The sequence below is a fragment of the Bufo gargarizans genome, chromosome 2 (genome assembly GCF_014858855.1).
Source record: "Bufo gargarizans isolate SCDJY-AF-19 chromosome 2, ASM1485885v1, whole genome shotgun sequence".
Lineage (NCBI taxonomy): Eukaryota > Metazoa > Chordata > Amphibia > Anura > Bufonidae > Bufo > Bufo gargarizans.
Window position 1 is genome coordinate 529655759 of NC_058081.1, and position 27711 is coordinate 529683469.

General features: G+C 43.6%; 1 protein-coding gene across 6 annotated transcripts in view; it reads right to left on the minus strand.

Moving 5' to 3' along the window:
- Positions 1–27711, minus strand: part of PDE3A (phosphodiesterase 3A) — a 255848-nt gene that overhangs the window by 63182 nt on the left and 164955 nt on the right. For 5 of the 6 annotated variants that reach the window (XM_044281487.1, XM_044281482.1, XM_044281484.1 and 2 more), the window contains exon 2: positions 22234–22284. In XM_044281487.1, coding sequence (XP_044137422.1) covers positions 22234–22284 — 51 coding nt within the window. Of the gene's footprint in view, positions 1–15727; positions 15799–22233; positions 22285–27711 lie in introns of those variants that run through there. The other variant, XM_044281485.1, reaches the window with a different exon arrangement.

Below are 27711 nucleotides of genomic sequence, written 5' to 3' on the forward strand. Positions count from 1 at the left end.
CAAACACGCCGTCACCAGGACATCAGTGTGGAGCGGAAAGAAGTCCAGCCTTGGGTGAAGGCTTCATCTTCTCTTCCGCCGTTTAGGACTTATCTTGGTCTCCCAGCTTTACAGACACTGAATGTGTTGTCTAAGCAAGTGTCATTCTTTACTGCTGTTCTGGCATTCTATTCATGAACCAGAAGGTGCAAGATGAACAAAAGTTTAGGCTGCTTCCAGATAGTGGCCGGCTGTAGAGCAGGGACTCGTGGGCAGACACAGCAGTTATAAATGGCATGATATATAATAACTGTCTGTGATTATAACCCGTAACGCTGCTGCCTTTAGGGCTGTTAGCCTATTGAGGGTCCTGGAGGAGGGCAGTAATCATAAGTGGTCTATGAATCACTAAAGTGACAAGTCAGTGTACTGATAAGTGATAGATGTGTCTATAGGTCAGTATATAGTGATAAGTGATAGATGTGTCTATAGGTCAGTATAGTGATAAGTGATAGATGTGTCTATAGGTCAGTGTACTGATAAGTGATAGATGTGTCTATAGGTCAGTATATAGTGATAAGTGATAGATGTGTCTATAGGTCAGTATAGTGATAAGTGATAGATGTGTCTATAGGTCAGTGTACTGATAAGTGATAGATGTGTCTATAGGTCAGTATATAGTGGTAAGTGATAGATGTGTCTATAGGTCAGTATAGTGATAAGTGATAGATGTGTCTATAGGTCAGTATATAGTGATAAGTGATAGATGTGTCTATAGGTCAGTATATAGTGATAAGTGATAGATGTGTCTATAGGTCAGTATATAGTGATAAGTGATAGATGTGTCTATAGGTCAGTATATAGTGATAAGTGATAGATGTGTCTATAGGTCAGTATATAGTGATGTGATAGATGTCTATAGGTCAGTATAGTGATAAGTGATAGGTGTCTATAGGTCAGTATAGTGATAAGTGATAGATGTGTCTATAGGTCAGTATAGTGATAAGTGATAGATGTGTCTATAGGTCAGTGTAGTGATAAGTGATAGATGTGTCTATAGGTCAGTATATAGTGATAAGTGATAGATGTGTCTATAGGTCAGTGTACTGATAAGTGATAGATGTGTCTATAGGTCAGTATATAGGTAAGTGATAGATGTGTCTATAGGTCAGTATAGTGATAAGTGATAGATGTGTCTATAGGTCAGTATATAGTGATAAGTGATAGATGTGTCTATAGGTCAGTATATAGTGATAAGTGATAGATGTGTCTATAGGTCAGTATATAGTGATAAGTGATAGATGTGTCTATAGGTCATATATAGTGATAAGTGGATAGATGTGTCTATAGGTCAGTATATAGTGATAAGTGATAGATGTGTCTATAGGTCAGTATAGTGATAAGTGATAGATGTGTCTATAGGTCAGTGTACTGATAAGTGATAGATGTGTCTATAGGTCAGTATATAGTGATAAGTGATAGATGTGTCTATAGGTCAGTATAGTGATAAGTGATAGATGTGTCTATAGGTCAGTATAGTGAGAAGGTATAGATGTGTCTATAGGTCAGTATAGTGATAAGTGATAGATGTGTCTATAGGTCAGTATATAGTGATAAGTGATAGATGTGTCTATAGGTCAGTATATAGTGATAAGTGATAGATGTGTCTATAGGTCAGTATATAGTGATAAGTGATAGATGTGTCTATAGGTCAGTATATAGTGATAAGTGATAGATGTGTCTATAGGTCAGTATAGTGATAAGTGATAGATGTGTCTATAGGTCAGTATAGTGATAAGTGATAGATGTGTCTATAGGTCAGTATATAGTGATAAGTGATAGATGTGTCTATAGGTCAGTATAGTTATCACTATACTGACCTATAGACACATCTATAAGACTTGGTGGTTATGGTGGATCTGGCGTGGTGGGGAGGGAGCCAAGTGGGCTCTGGTCTCCCCAGGTACTGGAATTTGGGGCTCAATTTATTGAGGTGCGGGCAGTTACCCATCAGATTTGCGGGGCTCCAAGGACCCTCCCCGTGTTTTATGTGTTTCTTGGGGCGGGCCTTTGGGGTTGGTTATTTATTGTATGTTTGTTATTTAATAAAATGGCTGCTGTGGACAATAACATCCACCTGAGGTGTTGTGTCTTTATTTGGTTGCGAATGGGGGGGTATAGGGGGAGAACGACTCGACAGTACGCTTATCATGACATGTCTCTTTTATGCTGGGTTCACATCAGGTTTTTCCCATCCATTTAATTTATACAAAAAATGTATACATTAAAAGGATGCCTCAGACTGATGCCATACACTGGCATCTGTTAACTATAGAGTTCCACTGTATAAAAAAAAAAAAGTATATGTTTTTTTTATACCATTGTAAAAAAAAAAAAGTATATATTTTTTTACTGGATTATGCAGGATACAAGAACGTGGTATGTTGCATTTTTTTATCTTTTTTTTTCTAACGTCAAACAAAGGCAAAAAACATTATGTAAACCCAGCCTTAGTACCTACTTGCATTCCCCATGTAATAACGATTCTCGAACATCTATTCTTATGACTTTATGATGTGTCATTACTTTATTATTTCTTCTAGAAGTTATGAATAATTGCTAGCACTTTGCAATAAAGGTCCAGATGAGTGTTACCAGTTAGAGGCGTGTATGCCTGTGTAGGTATACAACCCCAACTTGTAAAACCCACCTTGGTAACACCATGACTATTTACAGCATTTATCTCTGCACGGATGTTTTAAACATCCTTGCCGAGATCTAATCATGCAGCTGTGGGGGTGGGGAGTCCACTGTCTGTGACAGCATGGCTGCCCATATAGAAGGCACGGACAGTTTCTTACTGAGCGACGCGTGTAGAGACCAGGACGCACAACTTCTCTGGAGGCCGTAACTGGGGCCAATATGTCAGCATCAGTTACAGGAGAAATCAGTAATATAAGACCAGGACAAATCAGAAGGGTAATAAGAAAAATAAAGCTGACCTGATAGACCCACAAAATATAGAGGAAGTTAGCGATAGAGAAGAGGGGAGGAGTAATAAGAGTATCCCAACGGAGGAGAGGATAGAAATGGTGGACAAGAAACTGACAGACATTCTGAATGCTGTACAACAATCAAATCTAGCATTGGGCGATCTGTCGGCAAAAATCTCCACAGTCCATGTAGACATATCTCTGATTAAAGACGAAATGAATAAAGTACGTGAGAAAGTCAAGGATCTTCAGGTGACCGTAAGAGACCTAAAACAGGAGGTGGACGAGATTAAGAATAGGATGGAGGGAATGGAAATAGAAAGGAAGTCACTACAAGATAGAGTTACTGAAATGGAGGATAGGTCCCGCAGAGCGAATATACGTGTACTTGGGTTCCCTGAAGGGGTGGAAAAAGAAGATCCAAGTGGGTTTATTCAACAATGTTAGCTGGAAGTGTTCGGTGCGGATCAATTTTCTATTTGGTTTGCGGTGGAGAGAGCCCACCGGATACCAAATAAACAGCCACCGGTTGGAAGTCTGCAGAGAGCAATTTTAGCCAAAATGATGAATGCCCGAGATAGGGATAGTATTATGAAGAATAAAATAAATCATTCGTCCCTAGAATATAATGGAAGCAAAGTAGAAATCTACCCGGACTACTCAAGGGCAACCCAAGTTAAACGCCAAGCATTTAGAGTAGTTAAGAAGAGAATGACGGCAGCTAAGATCAAATACTCTAGGAACAGGCATATTTCTTCACCCACCCGGAGGAGGCTTGTAAGTGGCTAGATGGTAGGGGGATAGGATCCTGAGTATATATAAGTATGACATAGGTTGGACTATATGTGAATATGTGAAAAGGGGTCCGGATGGGGAGGTGGGAGGGGGAGGGATGTGTAAGAGGTTAGTGGACTGTTCGGTTCGTCTGAACAAGATGGGAAGGGTGGGGTGTGCGGGAAGGCTGGGGTGTGTGGGAGCGGAGGGTGGCGGGAAGGGGAGGGTGGGTTGATGGGGTTTGATGGTTACTGTGGTGTGCTCTCTCTCTCTCCCCTCCCCCCCCGCCCCCTCCACGGCAGGTAGAGGCAGATGCATTATTGAGCAAACATGAATAGAATATTTACGTGGAATATGTGGGGGATGGCCGAGAGAGCGAAACAGGTGGTCATATTTGATGTAGTGGCGAGACATCTGCCTGCGATTATATGTCTTCTGGAAACACATCTTAGATATGAGAACATCAGCATTGCAAAAAGGAGATGGTCTAAATTTGACTACCATGCTTGCTGCTTGGCCTACTCCCGGGGCGTTAGTGTTTATGTTCATGGGAAGGTGGATTACATACCAATTGCCCACAGAATTGACAGAGAGGGCAGATTTGTTTTTTAGCATTGTCGCCTGAACGGCACTACTTGTATATTGGCATTTGTCTATGTGTCCCTGCACCTTTCTCAATGTCTGTTATGTCAGACCTGGCAGACTTTATTGGCTCAAGAACAAGGTGCTTAGTTTTGGTAACTGGGGACTTTAATGATGTAATGTGCCTAAAGGAGGACCGACTCTCCAAGGATCATGCATATAAACTTACACTGCTTAGAGATAAACTTACACCGCTAAGAAGGGTCTGCCGGGATTTGGCATTGATGGACATATGGTGTTTTCTGTATGGAGAGAAAAGAGTTCTCTTGCTTTAGCCGCGCTAATACAGTTATGTCTAGAATAGATCTAGCATTAGCTAACCCTGACCTTTTAGATATGGTAATAAAAATGAATTATGAAATACATACGATACCTGATCACTCTCCAATAGTAGTAATGATTAAAATTGGACATAAGGAGAAAACAAGGATTTTTAGACTAAACTCCCATTGGATTAACTTGGTTAAGGATCAGGATAATATAATAAATGAGATCTGGGAATTTTGGTTATTGAACGGCCCGTCGTCTCCCATGCAGTTTGTATGGGATTTGTTTAAATCGTTTTTGCGCAGAGTTTATATGGCTAGAATTGGGGGAAAAAAGAATTTGCAGCAAAAGAATTAACTTTAAAAAGAAGAAGGGTCCAGTCCCTACGGGGAGAGATAGATAATAATATGAACTCCGGCACTCATTCTCAGTTTGAAGAAGCTAGACTGAAATATAAAAACTACTTATTAGAAAAAGCACAATATAGGATTTTTTTTGTAGGAGCTAAATACTTTTCTCAGGCAGGGAAACCTGGAGGTCTTTTAGTATCCCTGATCCAAAATAAAAATAATACCAACAGGATAAAAAATATTAGATTGGAAAATGGGGCTGTTACTACGTGTCCAGAGGAGGTTGAGTGGGAGTTTGTTAGGTATTATAATATCTAATATACAAACGACAATAAGCAGCAGGACATTCTTAGAGAATATCAATCTCCCAAAATTAACAAAGGAGGAATCCAAAATATTAAACCAACCTATAGATTTAAGGGAACTATCTGAGGCGGTTAAGACCATTCGGGGGAATTCTTCTTCAGGGATGGACGGCCTCCCGCTTGAAATTTATCGTCAATATGGAGATACAATCCTGCCATTGCTATTACAGGTCCTAAATGAATCCTATCAGATCGGGGAACTCCCCCCATCTTTATCTGAGGCTGTGATCACACTCCTTAAAAAGGGCAAGGATGAAAGAGAGACAGGGTCATACCGCTCGATCTCTCTGTTAATCACAGATTATAAAATTTGCGCAAAACTATTAGCTAATAGACTGAAGGGAGTTATTGATAGATTAATACATCCAGACCAGAAAATTGTACAATCTAGCATACGTAGAGCCTTTTCGAATATGCAGGTTGAGGAGGGGGGAGGCTTCCGCTCCATCCTGTCACTAGATGCTGAGAAGGCGTTTGACAGGGTGGAGTGGGAATACCTCTGGAAAGTAATTCACGGGATGAATCTGGGACAACATTTTATTAAATGGGTCCAGCTTTTATATAATCATCCAAAAGCTAGAATAAACATTAATGGAGTATGGTCCGAGCAAATAGACAAGACAGGGATGTCCACTCTCCCCGTTATTGTTTGCCCTATTTATAGAACCGATGGCAGCTAGAATTAGATCTGACGAAGGGATCAGGGGCTTTGGTATGAAGGGGACCTTTGACAAGATAAATATGTACGCAGATGACATATTGATTTTCTTGGAGAACCGAGCATCTTAGCTGTCTTATCTCATGGAATTGATAAATAAGTTTAGTGATATTTCGGGATATAAAGTCAACTGGGCCAAATCAGTACTATTACCGCTCGATCAGGTAACCCTACCGAACTCAGTAGGAATTAGGGTATTAAAACCCATGGAATCTTTTGAATATTTGGGGATTAAGCTGAGTGCAAGTATTTTAGACTTTACGAAATTAAACATCTCTCCTTTGCTGATTAGATGCAAAAGTAAAATAAGTGTTTGGCAGAAGCTGCCGATAGGACAGGCAGACAGAATTGCATTAACAAAAATGGTCTTGCTTCCCCAGATTTTGTATGTTTTGGCGGCCTGTCCAGTTTGGATAGAAGATAGTTTCTTCACCTACCTGGAACGGCCGCTGAACGACCTAATCTGGGGAAGATAAAGGGTAAAACTAAAACAGAAATATCTTTGGTTAGCGGAAGAGGATGGAGGGCTATCGGTTCCCTTTTTCCACGGATATTACTTCGCCTCTCGAGTCCAATGGCTAAAGTCTGGGGGAAACAATATAAGTGAATATCTAGAAAGGGGCTTCAATGGCCCAAAATATAATATATTTAGCATTCTGGAGACGGGATTTATCAAAAAGAAAGGGAAAAAATGCCCAATATGCCGAATGGTTGACCTGGCTTTGCGAAAAATAAAAAAAAATATTAGGACTATTGAACACTTCACACTTCACACTTCTCACCCCTTTGGTGTAATAGTAATATGAGAGAATTCCAATCAATTGCAGAATATAAATATTGGGAAAAGTATGGCATCATTTATGTATCACATTTAGTTAAGAATGGGGAAATAAGAGCACTAAAAGAGCCATGTCCTGGAATAAACAAAGAAGGCACAAAGTACAAAATTAAAAAAAAAAATTAATTAATTAAAAATAATAAAAGTGAAAGAAATTGGAAAAACAGACAATTTTTTCCCTTTTCATGGGAATGGAAGTAAAAACAAAACAAAAAATACTAATAGAAAATAAAGCTCAGAATAAGGTACAAAAATCATCACAGATAAAGGCACAAAAATGATTTACTTAACAGAACGAAAAAAATTTTTTTTATGGGTTTCAAAGACCCATGTACTAATGTACTAAGAAAACAGAAAATGGTGTAAATGGCCCAGTCATGAACTGGTTAAGGTCACAATAATCTGCCCAAGTCCACCCCTCCCCCCAGTTTAAAAAATAATCACAAACCATCAATGTTTTATTATGGACAGAGGATAAAAGTCTATTTTTACAGTCTGTGCTGGAATTTAGGGATGGTTGGCAACCCTGAAACAGGATGATAAATTGCACTGATTTTGTTTCTGTCCTCGCACGTACACGTGACACACACGGGATAGGACACTTGCAGAACACAGATAAAGTGAAGTCCATGACAATTCAACAAGTCAAATGCTCTTTACCGGATGAGACATAGCGGTATCCATGGGAAATTCTGGACTGGGCGCTTAGAGTGTTGCCTTAGTTGTCTGGGTGCTGGGTGGTCCATTCTCAGCGGGTGTGATGACTTCCTGTTCTGATGACCCCCATCCCCCCCGTCTGTCCCTCCCCCAGTATCTGTTTGTTTATCACTTTGTTATCTGCTGTTCTATAACTTCAGAAGATAATTATTAGACTTGTTATCTGTGATTTGTCCTTAGTGAATGTTCCCAGATTTAATCTCACGTTCAGTCCCAGCAGGAAATCATCGAGAACCGTGGCAGGCGGCCAACATTTTATGGGGAAAGGGGTGAAAAGAAAATTCTGTATAATCCATTCTGCATGAAGTGATGCAAAGCTGAAACTACAGTCATCCTGGGCACTGTACAGACCTACTGGCTAATGCACAGCACCCCCAGACTACTGTATCATACACCTCCCATAAAAACAGCTCTGTACAGACACTGAACCAGCAGGAGATGCAGCATACACATGAGATTTTGATTGGTCATGATACAGCCGATAAGTCGTCCATGGGATAGTTGGCACGAATGATCCCACTAGAAAAATTAGGCCTCTAAACATGTGCAGTTCGTGTTGTCCATGGACAGGACAACATATGCCCCCATTCATTTTAATGTGTTTAGTTACACATCAGTGACGATGGGTAAGTGGAAAAACCACGAAGGCTTGCCCTACTTTGGTGCAGAGGTCTATGGGTCTGTGAAAACCACTAACAGAACACGGGTGGCATCCGTGTCAGTGGTTTTCAGGGACCATTGGTCAGAGATACGCTGGAAACTAATTTTTAGCCTAGAAGTACATGGAAACACAGACCAAACGCGGACATCATCGTGGATGAACCACTGACCATCTCGTTGTGGATGTCATCATGGACGTGTGGAAGAGGTCTTGCAGACTAACCTGGCCGATCAAGTAGTCAGGTTAAACCAAGTGGCACATGATCGACCATATTCAGCTGATCATGCTTTATACTTCTACTTTCAGCTGACCACCGCCAAAATTTGCCAACCTAATGGATCGAATTTTCAGCAGACAGAAGTCTACAGTAAATCTGGTTACATTTTCAAACAAGGGTCAGCAGAAACAGCAAACATCGTAAATTTCAGCTGACATTTGTCTTGTTTGTGTAGGCAGCTTAAAGGGGTGCTCCGAGATTGTAATGTATCCTGTAAGATGCTATGTAAAGTTGAGCTCTCATGAACACTCGGCTTCTGTCGTTACATTGTCTGCGTTTGCTACAGTGTATCAGTCTGGAGTCTAGGTTGTTGAGCTCAAAGAGCATTTTCAAGGCTGGATAAAAATGTAACCTCTTCTCAGCTGTGATCAGTACTAGATATGTATGGATTTGCTGCTAAAGTGTTTCCATTCACTGACAGCAAGCATAAAATCTATTGTAGAACTTTTCATTATTCAGGCCTTAAAGGGATTGTGCTCAAACTGAACACAAAAATGTAGTCAGCTATTAAATGCTGCTCTAATCCAGCATGGTGGCTCCCATCTCCGCTCCTTCTGGTCCCAAACAGACTGGAAATGTGACGTCCTATCCGTGGTCACATGCACCACTGAACGGCATCTCCAGACGTTTCCTGGCATGTCGAGACAGGAGCAAAAAGCTGAATGAATCATGGACCTGCTTTTTGACCGATATGAGTTAATGTGTGGCGGCCAGGGGCGTCCGAAGTTATGGACACAGCAGATTTTTCTGCAAATCACATAGAAGTGAATGGCAGTTACAGAAAAGGAGTAGTACCGCCCGCTCAGCTGTTTCCGTAACTCCGGCCACCCTTAGCCTCCTAGTATAAGTATTCCGATCTCAGTGATGAATGTCGGAGATGGAGATACCCTTTAAAATAATGTTAATTTTGTGGCTGATGACTGTCCTGCTCAATGATTACCACGACCTCAATCTCTTATAATCTGGGGTCTTCCGAGGACACCCTGCTGATTACATTCACTGGACGCCACCATTCTCGCTTCAGACCATGCGGGGCTATCAGGGCGATTAATACAACTCTTCTAGCACCGCATCACCGGAACAGAAGGGGGCACATCTGAACCTATTTTATGTACTGAGAGGCTTAGTGCCATTTATTACCCACAATGCAATTCTCCCTCCATAGCCCACAGCAGCGACCAAAAAGTATCTGCTTACATACAGGTGGCATTTATGAAACAAAATAAAGAGAACGGGGCAGAAGTCCTGAATCATATTTATGATTGACATGTGCAATCTTTAATCTGTTTCTGCGACATATTAGGGGGGGGGGGGGGGAGGGTACGAAAAGGGTCAGAGCCAATCCGATTGTCTATGTTACATTTACTTCAAGTGATTCGTCACCTTGTCTGCATTAATGAACGATGCCCTCTGCTGGATGTCCGTAACAATGCAGATGATCCTCCAGTCACTGACTTCCTGTTAGCTTTAAAAGGGGTTATCCAGCTTCTTGGACATTTTTAACTATTGATAGCAGTGTGCTCTATGTGTTGAAAAAAATGACACTCACCTGCTCCCTGATACTCCATTCCAGTTCCTTGGCTCCCTTCAGCAGTCTTCTGGTTCCTGGTCCTGTGAACTTCCTGATGGACGGGGTCACACGCACCGCTGAAGCCAATGACTGGCCTCAGAGGTTATATGCTAAAAGGCGAATGTGACCCAGCCGCTTGGGGATATGTCACTGCTGAGGCCAGTCACTGCAACTCCTTCCGTCCAGAACTTTTCAGGACAGGTACTAGAAGACTGCTGAAGGTAGCCAGGGTCCTACAGAACCAAAACAGAATAGCCATGTCCTCACATTTCCTGCAGGTTCAGTATCTGTATGGAATACGCTTAGCTACTTTCACACCTGCGTTCAGGTGTCCGCTCGTGAGCTCCGTTTGAAGGGGCTCACAAGCGGCCCTGAACGCAGCCGTCTGGCCCTAATGCATTCTCAGTGGAGGCGGATCCACTGAGAATGCATCCGCCTGCCAGCGCTCAGCCTCCGCTCAGTGAGCGGACACCTGAACGCTGCAAGCAGCGTTCGGGTGTCCGCCTGGCCGTGCGGAGGCGAGCGGATCCGTTCCGACTTACAATGTAAGTCAATGGGGACGAATCCGCTTGAAGATGACACCATATGGCTCAATCTTCAAGTGGATCCGTCCCCCATTGACTTTCAATGTAAAGTCTGAACGGATCCGCTCAGGCTACTTTCACACTTAGAAAATTTTTCTAAGTTCTAAGAGCCACCGTCTGCATTAATATGAGCGGATCCGTTCAGAACGCTAGTGTGAAAGTAGCCTAAACGTTAAAAAAATACTTCTATCAAAATGCAATGCAACCTGTGACCATAAAACTCCACTGTCGCGTTTCAGATCACTCAATTCCAATCCTTAGTCATGATGTCATCTTGATGTCACAAGTAAGGATTTGAATTGAGTGATCTGAAAAGCATAGACGAAACGCATAGATGATGCTTGTCTTTGTTGCACAGGTTTTATCCTTTTTGCTAAATACCATTTTCAAGCTGGATTCTTCACCAATTTGTGCCATGATGTTTGGCATATCCCGGCAATTTTGTGCTTTCTAAGTTGCAAACAGGTGAGCTGGACTCTTTGATAAAACTTCACTGAATCAGATCTCCAAATGATGCCTCATTAATATGATCAGAAGACAACTGAAGAGATGGATGTGATGTCCTTGTATGTGGCAGAGGAGCCCCTCAGTTACAAGGGCCCAGATGTGACTGCAACCTCTGATACAGCTGCATAACTGAAGCACACATACATAGACATGGGAATCACAACAACATCATTCCGGTCATAGGCTCAGAGGTTCAGAGCTATAAAAGGCACTCCTTGGCGCAATGCCAATGACAGGAGGATACCATTAACACTCAGTATACAACAGACCTGTGCAAACACTACAAATCCTGTGATGCCATGCAGCTGCCAGGAAAACCAGTCAATGACAGGACATATATGAACGACTCAATCAGGAGCCACAGAAGACCTCAACATGTAAGGGCATCAGACCATACTCAAGATTCTTTCGGTAGTGAGTAGTATACATGGGTCCTCAAGGATAGCGAAAGGAACCAGACACAAAAGTAACTTACAGAACTCAAGAAGGGCAACCAACTTGGTGGTTACAGTGTTACTTGTGGGACAAAAGTTTAACAGTCTCTCAAAGAGGGGCACAGACTTAGTCCATGACAACTTGTTTGGCTACCACACTGTCTTTCTACATGATAACTCTCATCTCTGACATTGCACCCAACTTCCCAGGCAGCACTCTGTCTTTGAGTCTTCCTCTGTGTGACAGCAATTTAAATGGTTATGGTGCTTGTCAGGCCATGGCAACTATCCTCATGGCGAACTCTCACGCTCTACACGGCCATTCTTCTATTTGTCACAAGGTGGCTGGTCTGTTCCTCCTGACCTGGATATCTGAGGGGACTTGTAAGTGCACCCAGACTCCTGGCCACCCTTTTCCTGCAACCAATCTCTCTAGGCCCTGAGGTAGTGTGCCATTTTGCAAGCGCTACTCACCGCCACTAGCTAGCTAACTATCATGCAGTATGCGGCTGATTCTCTGTCCACTAGTGGCTGTGGTCTCTTTCGGCACCATCTCTAGATGCATCTGACCATGCGATCCTCTATCTTCTCCCTGAAACATCCTACACAACATGGGAACATCATAGGTTACATCAACTACTATGCTGACCTCTGACTCAACCCAGAATTGCCATGTATCTGGCCATTAATATGGTCAGTATTTTACAGTGCTATTTCTCATAAATTCACAGGGAGGAATTTTTCATGAGGGTAATATTCAAAGTCAGTACTCAAAAGAAAATGAACCCTCACACAGATCTGTAGACATAACTGCAAAAAAAGTTATGGGGTCAGATTATGGCAATGCAAAGAAAAGAAAACTTCCAAATTATTATTTTTTTCAGTATTAAAAGGCAAGCAAAACTACATAAATGTGGTATCGTTGTAATGCAATGTACTAACTCAGAGAATGAGGCTGATATGTCAGTTTTAGTGCATAGGGAACAATGTAAGTACAACACATAAAACGGTGGTGGAATACTGTTTTTAATCCTATTCCACCCCCTTTGGAATTTTTACAATTTACATCATCGCTAACCCAACATATCAGACTCTCACCTACAGTGGAATCCTTAAAAAGAAACCTAAAAACTCACCTCTTCAGAAAAGCCTACAACGTGACCCTGCTGCCTCTATACCGCCATAACCAGCTTCATCCTCTCCTACTGTGTGTCCTTCCTCCATACCTTGTAAGCCCTCGCAGCAGGGCCCTCTCTCCTTCTTGTACCAGTTTGTAACTCTTCTTGTTCATGCTTAGTGCAATTGTCTGTATTATGTATGTGCACCCCTTTTCATATGTACATCGCTGAGGAATGAATGGCGCTTTAATAATAATAATAATAATAATAATAATAATATGCATTATTAAATGGGGCCTTTAAAAAGTACAACTGGTCCTGTAAAAACAAGTACTCATACTTCTATGTGTACAGAAAAATAAAGTTATGGCACCCAGAAGGCAGGGAGAGGAAAACGGAAGAAAAAAAAAAAAAAACTGAAAATCGACCGGTTGGGAAGGGGCTAAAGGGTTGTCCAACAGTAAAATCAAACCACCGGCAGAAAGATGTGTCCACAGAAATAATCCCACCACTCTCTTGCTGAAAGTCCTGCTGTTCCACTGTTGCGGATCTTGTCTAAAACGGACTAGAAGTAATGAGACCATGTGACAACTGCAGCCAATCACTAGCCTCAGCAGTCACATGTGTAAGAACAGCACATCACTGTTCATTTTGTCCATCATGTAAGATTCCAATCCATGAATTGGCCAAATGACCCTGCGCAGTGCTCATTATTATTAGTGGTCCGCGTGATGAGACCTTGCCTTTAATTGCAGAAATCTCCTGTCACGCAGGAAGATGCAGACTTTTATTTCCAGACGGTGGCAGTGATGAGGTCACAGGAGCCATGTACAGCGCAGACATCAAGACACGTTCCTATATTTTATCACGATGGGAACAGTCACAGCACAAATTGTAACAATTTTCCATTGGCGCCCAACAGGAAATTATGGCTAGCCAAAGAGATAATCTCCATTTGTCAGGAACAACCAGGGCATTGCGGGAACCCAAAGATGAAATCTAAAAGACCGTCGGATGAGCCGATTTATTGCCTTGTCAATACAGTCTTCTGTCAATAAAGCTTGATCACTACTGTATCACGAAAAGTTCTATAATTCTGTAATATACCAAATCAACTTCTCACCATCTTCAAGATCTCTGCTTACTGTCGGGGAATATGAACAATCTATGTTATCCCCAGAGACTAAGAACTGTCCAAGCCTCACGGCTGAGGGTTTGCTACAATTGTAACCAGTGTAGACAACCCTCTGTGGCGTACACTGCCTGGACTCTATACTGATACATTTCACCTGCACTGATACATTGTAACAAACTATCAGCACTGGATAGATTTGTGCTGATGTGTTTAGCTCACAGATCATCTATGCTGGACACATTGTAACAAGCCCATAAGCTGAGGGAGCAGAAGTAGAACAGGAAGGGTTTTCAGGTTCTGGATGTAAATAAAATGTTCCTATTCAGTGACATCAATCAGAGATCTTGAATATGGTGAAGAATTAAAACACAAAATTTGTCATAAGGGGAATGTTCAAAGTATGAAAGGTCTACACCTGTTTTCTGGCATAGAAAAGTCATACATTTTTAATTTAAAAAAAATCTGTGACTTTTTGCAGTTTTACGCCACCACTGCCACTTTGGAAACATGAGTGGGTAAGTGGGCATGGTTATGTATGTTAATGAGCTTTACTCCAAATTTATCACCATGGCTTTGGTAAAAACTTGTGAAGTTGGGTGGTGTAAACAAAGTGTGGTAGCATCTGTAGACAAGTGTTAGGTTTAAAGATGAGCCAAATTCAACATTTGATAAAATTGGAGCAAAATACATCAAAGCAGACTCAAGGAAAAACTGACTTTTTAAAATTATTCCGTTGTGCCAAACTTATCAAATGTCTTTGATAAATTTGGTGCATCTTTAAAGAGTAGCTACAGTTTTTTAAAACTTTTGTTATGTCATAGGGACATATCAAAAGTGCTAAGGGGTGGTGGGGGGCGGCTCGCAGCGCTGAAACCCCTGCCGATCTCTAGAATGAGGAGTCAGAAGTGCTCAGCCGAGCGTTGCTTCTGCTCCACAGCTTCATAGACTTTCTATTGAAACCGTCTTCACTACTGCGCCCAGCAGTGAGAAGAAGCAGCGCTGGGACTAACCCTGGGTTCACACCTGAGCGTTTCTGAGACGCGCGTTTTTGTCGCGCGTTTTTATGCGCGTTTTTTGCAATAGTAAACGCGCGTTTGACGCGCGTTTGTGTGATTGACTGCAGTGTTGCCCAATGAGTCTATGGCCAAAACGTGCGACAAACGCCCAAAAAAAAGCTCAAGAACTTGTTTATGCGTCGGGCGTTTTACAGCGCGTTCAAACGCGCTGTAAAACGCTCAAGTGTGAACCAGGGCCATAGGGAAGCATTTGGTTTTCACGTGTTGAGCGTTTTACAGCGCGTTGGAACGCGCTGTAAAACGCTCATGTGTGAACTTAGGGTAAGACATATCAAGTTTCAAAAAAATATAGATACTTCTGTCTTGAGATGTTACTTCACCTTCTACACAGTCCCTTTAACGACAAGTCTGAATTAAAAAATCTAGCATAAATCACATCCACAGACTAGCCACGTCCACTTCTCAACCGCTCTATCTCACTAAAACTGAAATGAGGGAAATAAAAAAGCAGAATCTTGCAAACAATTTTCCACAGTAAGCCCAAAAAGTTATAGAAGAACCCTATTTTTGTTTGCTAACTTTCGAAGACAGAATTCTGGAGTTCAGGTCTTGTAGAACATTGTCTAATTCATCCTTGTACAATGATGGACTGGATTAGCCAGAGAGACATATTACATAACCCGGGACCTCGGGTGTATGGTGCTGCACACATTCCCCCACCCCACCTCCCCAGAGTTCCCAGCATGCAATTTTGTCAGCAGACCATGTCACTTTCCATGTACCTGATCCCCAAACGGGAAAGTCTCCCTCCTCCTCTTGAGACGGCGTAGGCTTCTCCAGCTCATCTTGTAAGAAAAGTCTGGGTCTCAGTGCTGGTCAACCATGTCCAGGGACACCGTATGTCCCGCCTATTCCATTGTGATGAGGCCGGTACTGAATGCCAGCGAGTCTCTAGTGAATGAGCACCGGAGGTGGACGGCTCAGGAAGTCTTTAATCTTGAAATAACAGTTGCTTAGAAACGGGAGGGCTAAAGTGCAAACCCTCGGTCCTGAAGAGGAGCAGACGCAGGCTTCACTCTCTACATTCAATTATATTAAATGAATTGACTAACTGAGACAATGAGCGACGAATGAGTAAGCGGCACTTGCCAGCCTGTGCTGCCCATTATCCTGCACTCTTAGAGCTGCTTCATCCATAATTCACTTCATTCAATACAAAAACTTAATCATGTAAATCATGAGAAGTGTCGTGCCCAGTGGATGTGTCCAACCACGAGTTCTCCCCCATCCCTGGAAACTTCAGCACCACGATCTTTAATCAAGAATATAATCAATATAGATCATCCTGAGCTTTATAGTTCAGGACCCCCAATAGATCCAAGCCCCCTCTCATAGGATACCCCCATAGATCCAAGTCATCTAACCTGCAACCCCAAAGATTCCAGCCCACTCCCTGATGATATTTTTTGTTCCCCAGAAATCATCTTGGATCACATCCACCCTCCCCCAGGACCCCCATAGATCACACCTCCTCCCCAGGATCCCCCATAGATCCCAACCCCCTCTCCCAGGACCGCAAAAATCCCAGCCCACTCCTTGATCACATCATTTGCTCCCTTGGACCATTACAGATCCTGTCCCAGTACCCTCCTTGAGCCCCAGAACCCCTTACAGAAAACATATTTTCCCGACATGACTCCTCACAGATCACAATGCCCCTCCCCAAGATGCCCATAGATATCAGGAACCACATAATCCTGACCCACCACCACGACCCTCCTCAGGGTCTCCATAGATCACATCCCCTTGGATGCCAATAGATCCCAGTCCCCTAATCTTGGACCCCATACATTCCAACTATATATGCAGCAGTGTAACTGGTGATAATGGACTATTATTAATAGTAACTTTGTACTCTAACCGTTCCCTGCTCTGAAACCTCCACTATGTCCAAGTTGAAGGTAGAGCTCCCCTTTTAACTCTTAAGAATTGCACAATTCCAGCCACCTCCAACTGCAAATGTAGTGTAAATCTACAGCATTGCTTAACATCCAGCTGCCAATTTGCATTACAGCCTTCACAATCTCCTGAAACACTCACCAGTCAGCTAATATTGGCAGAGGGGTTAGTGGGACATAACCTTCCTTCTCCTAAAATTGTCTACTTTTTAAATTCTACATCTAAATTATTGCAGTTTTCACACTGACCACTGAGCTTAGGATCCAGAACCTCTATTTTCCATAAACTTACCTTCATTGGTCTGTCAGACACATGGCTGACACCTAACGACTCAGCCTCCCCTGTCGCACTCTCCTATGTAAAACTCCAATTTACCCACACTTCCTGTCCAGAAAGACATGGTGGTTGTGTTGTCCTCCTCCTATAAGGAAACTGCTCCTTCAACCCATTTCTACCCTTCCTCAACCTTCCTTCTTTTGAAATTCGCTCTTTCCACATCTACTCTCCCTCCAACCTCCAAATAAGCAGTCATCTACCGTCCACCAGACCCTGCTACTGCCTTATTTGACCACTTCAATACCTGACTTCTATACGTTCTCTCTATCATGGGGGATTTCAACATCACTATTGACACACTCAATTCAACTACCTCTCTTACTTCCTCCTTTGGCCTCACACAATGGTCTCCAGAGCCACCCACAAAGACAGACACATACTAGACCTTGTCTTCACCTGCCTCTGCCCCCTATCTAATAAAAAAATCTTCTCTCCCCCTCTCTGACCACAATCATCTTGCATTCTCAACCACTCTCTCTTCAACTGACCCCAGTTCATACACTATCACCCCCTTGTAGGAACCTCAGAAACCTGTTTACTCACACACTCTGACTCACTCTCACCGCTGTCCACCATATCTTCCCTGGTTTCTTCACCACAATTACTTCAGCTCTCGACTCAGTCACCCCTCTCACACACACCAGGACCCGTCAAATCAATCAACAATCCTGTAACACTCAGACAAAAATACTTCCAGAGTTGCAGAACGAGGCTGGAAAAAATCCAACTCCAAGGAAGACTTCATCATCTACAAACAAGCTGCTCTCAACTTCAAGTCTGCTTTCACCTCTTCTAAACAGGACGACTTCACTACTCTTATAATGTCATTCCCGCAACCCCAAACAATTGTTTAATACCTTTAACTCTCTACTCTGTCCACCAATGCCTCCTCCCACACCCCTCATCTCAGCTAAAGACTTTGCCTTATATTTCAAACACAAAATTGACAAAATCTAAGAAAGCCTCAACCAACAATCTCTACAATCCCTCTACACTACTTAGTGCTCTTCCCACTTAACCCAACTTACCATCATCACTGAGGTGTGCATCCCCCATACTCTGGGACTCGCCACTCCAGCACAGACTCACCTCCAACATCCAAACCATCAAAAGCAACCTGAAAACCTACCTATTCAGGAAAGCCTACCAGCTGCAATACGCATGATGCCAGCACACAGCCAGATGGGCAGCTTTTACCCTCACCTACTGTGTCCATTGTAGATTGTAAGCTCTCATGGGTAGGGTTCCTCCTCCCCTCTGCACCTGTCTGTTCCTGCCCGTTGAACCTCTGTTTTATATCATGTATGTATATCCCCACTTAGATGTACAGTGCCATAGAAGTAAAGGAGCATTCAAATAAATAATAATAATAGGATGAAACATCTATAGAAGTCAGTAGGTGGTATAAATGGCTCACTTCCTCCCCCCTCTCAGAAAAATTGTGTGGAGCTTTGATAAATTCATCCCAATGGGTCATCTCCAGACACCATTTACCTATGTCCATGTGGCTTAACAGAGCAGTAGCTCAGACAAGATGGTGGCCCTTATAAGCATGTACAATCGGAAGATAAAAAGCAGATTTGAAAACGTAGAACGGAGAAGACTTACTAATCAAAATGTTCTAGAATTCTAGTAATTTGCAAAAAGGCGTACCTGCTTTGCACCACATTTATTGTTTTAGACACTTTTTTCAACTTTTCCAATAGTAGGGAATGAATTACCAGCAAAAGGGTGTGGTTTAAGATGTGCCAATGTATGCCAAAAAATGCTACAAAATTTAGGTAAATGACTTTGATGCAAATAAAGTAGGCCAAATAATAGGTGGTATAAAGTCAGACTAGACAGTCTAAAAGGTAGGATTTATCTTCCAGCAAATTAGCCATCAGTTTTTAAAGTGAGTTTTGCTTTGAGCTTGCACTAGCAAAAGTTGCGGCAAATCCATCAAACGGTGCACATTTTTTGATAAATTTAGCATGACTTTAAACCTAACGCTTGTCTAGAAATGCTACTCCAGTATTTTATGCTCTACTGGAGCGAAGTTGTGATATTTTAAAAAAGTGTCAGAGAAAAATCTAGAGTGAAACTGATTAACCTAGAGGACCACTTTCCCAACCACCTTTCAATAGTGGTAAGAGTGGCGTAAAGTGGGACTTGAGACACATTCTATGACATTTTTACACCAAAACCTGGCATAGATCCTTGATACATTCCCCTAACTCTACATTGTCTAAAAATTAGACCGCGTTAGTAAATCTACCCCAAATAAAGGGATACACCAGTCAAACCCGAAGTCTCCACTTCTCTGTAGTCCTGATTTGCAGTGTCACTGCCATCTTCTTGTTGGTCTGTTAATAATATAATATCAGATACACTATAATAATGTGTATGGGTGGCTTCAGAGCAACAATCCAAACTGCAAATCTGCAAAGCCCTGTGTATTCTGCTGTTGTCACCGAATGTCCTCAAGCTGCCCCCGTATTAACCAATCATGTCTGCACTTTCTGCAGCGGGCTGGACTGTGCACATTACCTGTGACATGCTGCTGCACCGGGTACAGCCTGCAGCCTTTTCTGTGCGTTACACCTGCTCACAATGTGGAATGATGTATATAGAGACAGCTTCTGCGTATCTCCCAACGTTTGAATCCAAAACAGCCATATATTTAACCACCACCCCAATCCATTGGGGAACACCCTCAAAACATATTGGAACCGCCCTCTTTATGCAACTGGACTATTAGTTGTTATATATTCTGACAGATCTGGTGACAAGACTTCATGGGACATGTAGCGGTCAGATCTACGTTTAGTGAATGTCTGCAGGATCCCTTTGTAATTTCATGGCCCGGACTGACCGCGGGGAACATCAGAAGGGTCCGGGCACATTCTGTCACATCAGTGACCTGCACAATCCGGCCGCAGCGCTAATCAAATGTCTGCCAGCTGCGCAGAGCCGGTAACTTCATTACCTGACGTCAGAGGAGACAATAAAGTTCTATGAACTGTTCCATGGGTTTCTAATCTCATTTACAGATGACATTAGTGGATGCAGCGAGTCATTACCTCCTCCAGATAAACGGGCCCAGGAATCATGGAAAAACTGCCACAAGGAGGTAACGACCCCTGAATCTGCGCCAGACTCCGACAAGTGTCTGCACAGCGTATGAGCGCAGCGTGTGAACTGTGGCATCATGGGACAGGTGCACAGGTGTGACAATGACAGGAGAAGTTGCTGCCCCTTGGCATAATCCCTACCAGTAGTGACTCCAGTGACTACTGTGCAACTTTTACCACTTGTAACTATTGGGGACAAGTCCCGTGATTCAGGTCTCGCAGTGTCACAATCTGGATATTTTGTGTCCAGTAGGGTGAATCCACACATTTCGGACTGTCCCCATCGTGACCTCCTGAAGCGATGACGTCAGGAGCAGTACAGACCTCAGAACATGTCAATCAATAGCTGACATCATGGACCTGGAAAGTGAGCTCTCAAGGAGGGATATTCTCTACTGTACAAATATACATCTGCCCCCTATACATAGCAAGGAATTTATCAAAACGAGTGTAAAGGAAAACTGGCTTAGTTGCCGACAACAACCAATCAGATTCCACCTTTCATTTTTCAGAGCACCTTTGGAAAATGAAAGGATCAATCTGATTGGTTGCTAGGGGCAACTAAGCCAGTTTTCCCTTACACTTTTGATAAGTCTCGCCCCATGTTTGTGACTTTTTAAACATCACTGTGCCTTAATGTAGGTGCAAGTGGTGTTTCTACACCACCCTTACCACTTTCCTGAAAAGGCGGCGTGGCGGGGGTGAGCAGAGGGCAGGGCCAGCGGGCATTTATCTTTTATTTTATGTCCGTTTTTAGGCATAAAAGACTGACCTGGCATCAATTTCAGTCTGCTGGAGAATGCTCCTAAGGCTTGCATCTAGTCATAAATCAGGCGCATTCTCTCGCGGCACAGGGGAAAACGCTGTTCTATTATAAATTAGCTCATCCAGTACACACAATACAATATATATATGATCATTCTATACACCTCTCAGAGGCTCCTGGGCCCTAATAATAAAACACATTGGGGGGAGATCAATCAACGGATTCCGGACCCCTTTTTGAGGAAGTGTGAATGACCCCTAACACTAACATTGAAGAAACATGGGGCATGATTGACCCACATCCCCAGTTATGTTTTCGCCTATATGAAATGATCTGACACGTCACACAGAACACATCATCAATTACTGGGCAAAGTACTAGGAAATGGGGGGGGGGGGGCTGGGGGTTACAGATCACTGAAACCCCATCACCACCCCTTATCACATTATTATGATCTTGCATAGGACCTTCTTCAGGATTAGGTCACATAAGCCTCAGTTCACGCCTCATGTGCAGTGCATATGCTGGACCTACCTACAGACAGGGGCGTAACTACCATAGCGGCAGACCAGGCAACTGCTATGGGGCCCAGGGCAAGAGGGGGCCCAGTCTTAGTTGGGATTATCTCCTCTTTTATTGGAGGTGAAAACTTGGGCAGGACTCTACCCTCTAAAGGCCTCATGCACACGACCATTCTGTTTTTTGCGGTCCGCAAACCGCGGATCCGCAAAAAACGGAAGCCGCCCGTGTGCCTTCCGCAGTTTGCGGAACGGAACAGGCGGCCCATTGTAGAGATGCCTATTCTTGTCCGCAAAAGGAAAGGGGTTTAGGCGGAAACCCTTCTGTCCTGTGTGGGGGGCCTGGTTTGATCCTTGCAATGGGGCCCTCACTTCTCTATGTACGCCACTGCCTACAGATATTGTACGTGAGCCGAGTTTTCTTACATAAGGTAGACATATGGTATATATATATATATATATGCAGCTATATACTGTAAGTACAGTATATATGGTCTGTATAGTCGTATAGGTCAGAAGATATTCCTGGCGTATACACCGGACTTTCAGTAGTCACAATGGATTTCCACATACAGTTGTAAGACGGTACCACTGACCTGTGAGCCCCTGGAGCTTCTCTTGTAGTCCCATTCTGGGTGACCCATTAACTGCAGAGAGGAGAGAGAGAAGTATTAATGAGGGTTCATTTAAAACAACTTTCAGACATTTGTGTCCTTGGTCGTCGAGAACATCTTCTTATACACAGTGAATGTCAGAGCTTTGGCGGCACACTCCCTATAAGCTATTGTTTGTGGTTTCAGAAGGGGTTTCTCGCTCTCCCCCCCCCCCCTTCCCATTCTCATATATGTATGTGGAGTAATTTATTGCAGGTAATTGAACCTGAAGAGACGGGGTCACCTTGAGGTCCGCTGTACTGAAGTCCGAGCCGGTTGTTCTAATCTGCCCCCGGTTGCTAGGGGTGTTTATTGGATGTTTGAACCAGAGCGGGAAAATCTGTCAGCTGTGATTTCTTGTCATCAGTGATGGTCAGTTCGCAGTGTTCGCCAGCGAACACATGCGGGCTGCCATCTTTAGTAAGGTAGACTCACCCGTCCGGTGATGCATAGGTAAGGCCCTTACCTGTGCCTGTGCCGGGAGCCGGTCTCAAATCAAATGCAGTCACCGGGAGCAGGCAGTTCCGACAACAGCCGCCAGGGGCCTTCATCGGGCTGTTCTCGGAACTGCCTGCTCCCGGTGACTGCATTTGATTTCAGACCGGCTCCCGGCACAGGTAAGGGCTTACCTGTGCATCGCCGGACGGGTGAGTCTACCTTACTAAAGATGGCAGCCAGCATGTGTTCGCTGGCGAACACTGCGAACTGACCATCACTGGTTGTCATCTCCAATGGCGGGAAGGATTCCTCTATTTAAACCCGGTTATCTGGTGTTTCGTGTCAGTTGGGGCGCAGTAGAGTTATAATACCGTGCCCCGCCGACCCTCCCCCTGTTCAGTCGCGATGTTTGTTGTAGGGGTGTTGTCGCCGGGTGGACTTGTTTTATGACTGCAGTATGGCATGTTGGTTTTAACTAGTTATTTATTAAATGATATAAATTTTATTATATTTTATTCTGGTTTTTATTTATTTATTAATTATTTAACCCTAAATAAACATTGCGGCCAATTTTATCCACACATAGAAATGTCTATGTCTTTATTTATTGTTTCTCTTTTATAGTATTCTTGTTAAAGGGAATCTGTCACCTCGAAAACGCATATAAAACGGCCAGCATTACCTCATAGTAGCCCCCAGTCTGTTAATAATCATATGTGCGATTCATTAGTCTGATTCTCCATAGGCTCAAAAAATGATGTTTTAAGCGCCATTAGCGCTATCTTGCCGTTCAGCTTGAGGTCAAGGGGGCAGCGGCTTCCTTGCTTCAAGTCAAGGTAATCACGCCCCCTAACTGTCCCCTCTCTTGTTAGATTGACAGCCTGCAGTGCGGCCGGGATCGCATAAGTCTCGCACATTCGCAGTGCGCCGCTGGAAACCAGCTAACAGCGGCAGCCGGAGACAGGAACGCACCGCGCATGCGTGAGACTTATGCGATCCTGGCCGCACTGCAAGCTGTCAATCTAACTAGAGAGGGGACAGTAAGGGGGGAGGGGGGGGGCGCGATTACCTTGACTTGAAGCAAGGAAGCCGCTGCCCCCTGGACTTCAATCTGAACGGCAAGATAGCGCTAATGGCGCTTAAAATATAGTTTTTTGAACCTATGGAGCATCAGACTAACAGATCAAACATATGATTATTAACAGACTGGGGGCTACTATGAGGTAATGCTGGCCGTTTTATATGCGTTTTTGAGGTGACAGGTTCCCTTTAAGTAATGGGAGTTGTGCTGCCATGCAGTCAGCTGACTGTACTACTCCGTCCACATAGACAACACATATAATGCACAGCAATTCACATACAATACATATAATTGGCATGTAAAACACACATACATATACAACGTACATGCCCTGTCTATGCAATTCATGGACATCTGCAATGGAGAACTTTTATAGGGAATGCTTCAGCTCCTCTATGTTTCTGTGACACTGTATGCTATGGGGGGGGGACTACATGCTGCGAGAGGGGAGTGTGAACTAAAAATGTATGCAGCTACAGCTATTCTGTGCATCTGTAAGAATGCATATTGTTAGAGGGGAGGAGGATGCAGTTTCTATATCAGTAAGACTGCATGCTGCAAAAGGGGAGGAGGGGGATGCAGCTGCAGCTTTTTTCTGTGTCTGTGAGACTGCATGCTCTGAAAGGGGGAGACCTTCTCATTGGCTTACAGCAGACATGTCCAAACTGCGGCCCTCCAGCTGTTGCAAAACTACAACTCCCAGCATGCCTGGATAGCTTACAGCTATCCAGGCATGCTGGGAGTTGTAGTTTTGCAACAGCTGGAGGGCCGCAGTTTGGACATGCCTGGCTTACAGAGTACCAAAAATAGCCTACCAGAGAGCAAAGAGAGAACACAAAGACACCAAGCCTGCAGGTGACAACCAACATCGCTGTCCGTTCAACATCTACAGATGCAGAAGGATGATTGTGGGATCATTTTTATATATGATGTTTGCTCCACTGTTCTCAATGTATCCTTTAAAAACATTAAGGATCGTCCAGAGTCCCATAGGAAGCCGTACATATTCGTATGGACACATCCTGTGTATCCAGAAGAAATGGTAACAAGGTGCCCCCTCCCTCATAATAACACTGAATATTCTCAGATCCAGTCACCCTACTGTGACAGAGGCCACATCTTATCCAAGTCATTTGTTTTTAGAAATCATTACCTGCATGAACTCATTACCCCCAATGACTACCAGTAGCCACCTCATTAACCCATGAATTACCAGCAGGCATTATCAGATGCAATGCACTGTATTCAGGGCTATTTCCAGTGCTCCAGGAACAAGTGACCCCACACGTTCTACAAGCAGAGGACATTTTAACCACTTAAAGAGCAAGTATCACCTCTCCTGATGTGACGAGAGGACATTATGGATAAACTGTGCCACTGAACAGATTTATCTTGGGGTTAATCCTAAACTACTCCAAAGTAGTCCCCCAATCTTCACCCTTTAACTCCTATACAGAGATCAGGACTCCACTGCATGGGATCTACCAGTAGTAGTCTTTTTTCAGTGGCAGCTGACCCACCGGTGTGAAGCACCAGGAGATCAGACTAAACCATAGTCAGGGACAAGCCAAGGTCAGGGCAGGCAGAGTTCATACAAGCCAGTAAACAGTTCAAAGGTCAGGGCAGGCAGTACAGAGTTAATACAAGGAACAGTGAGAGGTCAGACAGCGAAGGGTGAAAACTGCTAAATAGGCAGAGGTCAGTACACAGGGGAACAAACAGTATTAGGCACTAGCTAACTAGACAACTATTGCTCAGACGCCTTTCCACTGGGAAAGGCACCTTAAATACCCCAAGGCAGGTTGCCATGGGCTGGGGCAGATGAAGGTTTGCACATGCTGGCCCTTTAAGAGGCCGAGAAGTACACATGTGCACCCTCAGAAGAGAGGTTACAAGGGGAAGTGGTGGACCACAAAGAATTAGCGAGACAGCATCAGGGCTCCAGTGGCTGTGCAGGAGAACACTGGTGGGCATGGACCATGGGAGCTGAAGCAACATGTTGGTGTGTATCCCCGCAGCTGTACCCACCAGGAGCAGAGGGATGTCTGTTTTAGTAAATATTCCACATTAAATTACCAGTCCAGAGTATCTATTCTTATGGCTGTGTTGTGCCATTCTTCTACTCCTACCACTAATGTATGAATGAAATGACAGCTGGCTGTTACCAGTTGGGGATATGTCTGTACAGTCTAAGGGCTCATGCACACGACTGTGCCGTTTTTTGCTGTCCGCAAATTGCGGATCCGCAAAAAACGGTTGCCTTTCGCAATTCACGGAACGGAACAGGAGGTCCATTATAGAGATGCCTATTCTTGTCCGCAAAACGGACAAGAATAGGACATGTCTCATAATTTTTGCAGGGTCACGGAATGGAGCAACGGATGCGGACAGCACACAGAGTGCTGTCCGCATGTTTCGCGGACCCATTAAAATGAATGGGTCCGCATCCGAGCCGCAAAAACGGCGGCTCAGATGCGGACCCAAACAACAGCCGTGTGCATGAGGCCTAACAGGTATACTATTAGACCACTGGAAATCACGCCTGGGGGGGGATGATGGGATGACAGAGGCAGCCCTCCCCTTCTAGCTAACCTCTCAGCCATCACAGCACCAGACATGTACAATATGGCAGAGTGTGCTAACCCCTTGGTGGCAGCAGCATATAAATATATGGCAGACAGGCTTAAAAGACAACAAAGTAAAATATGATATTTTACAAGAAAAATAAGTAGATTTTTCATTGTTCTTTTTATTTATTTTTTCATCTCCAAATCTCCTAACTGCTGCAGACATGGAAGTATTTTGCTTGCTGTGGGGTTGCCATGGCAGCATTGGCAAACTAACTTCCTGTCATGTGACCTCTAATCTCATGAATGCGTTTTTTATAAATAGAGGCTACCTGATTGGAATCCATCAACAGTTGGGTTCTGTTCACATCACATTTGGGAGATTCTTTGCGGCATACGACCTATAATATTTTGACAAAATGTATACGCAATTTCATAGCTGCCAACAGTCCCAGAAAGCATACAGGACCGATTGCAAAAGGGGAGGGAAGGATTGGGTTTGTCCAAATTTACCCCAATGTGAGCGGTTTATGGGAGTTTTCAAGGTGTTTTGGGGTGGCCCTGGGGGCAGGTCGCGGACACTGGATAAACGTCTAGGATCTTCAACCCCACCATACATATTTTATACAAGAAGTCTGATATTATAGAGGAAAAGAAAGAGGAAGAGACGAGGAAAATGCTCAAAAGCACTGGAGATGATAGCAATTATTTCTTGTAAGGAGGCAAACTTTATTCCCTTGCCTGCAACCTATGGATATGCAGTACCCCAGAACAGGGTCCCTGCAAAGGGTAAACTCTTGTAATGTTACACTGCTAATTGAAATGTTGTGATTTACTGAATTTGTGTACCACCTAAAAGCACTTGTATGGACACTTTGGGGTCAACACCTTCTCTCATCCACTTAGGTTACCAGGATATAGACCTGGGTCTTCCCCCTGATTAATGGGTAGAGAGTCTAGCTGTGCTACAGTGCTGTGCAAGCTCCTCAGAGCTAGGCCCAAGCTCAGAAAACTTTCATCTCTGAGAAACTACAGCCACGGAAGCAACTTTATCAAAAGTGCTCCAGAGAGAAGAAGGTTATGGCATAGAGAGACTTTGCTGCTGTAAGAGGGAACATTACTAACACGCCCTTCCACACTTGGCGATGGTTTGGCCAGCCGTGCACCCTTTAGCCTGGCAATGTGCAAAAACTAAGAATCTCAATGCCAGCATAAGGTTCTGCAGAGAGACTTTAGGAAGACATAGAGAAGGAGTATTTTCACCCCCACGAACTGCGATCTACTTTGAACTGTGCCTTGTTACTGTTGGATGTACTACTACTCCTAAACTGCACT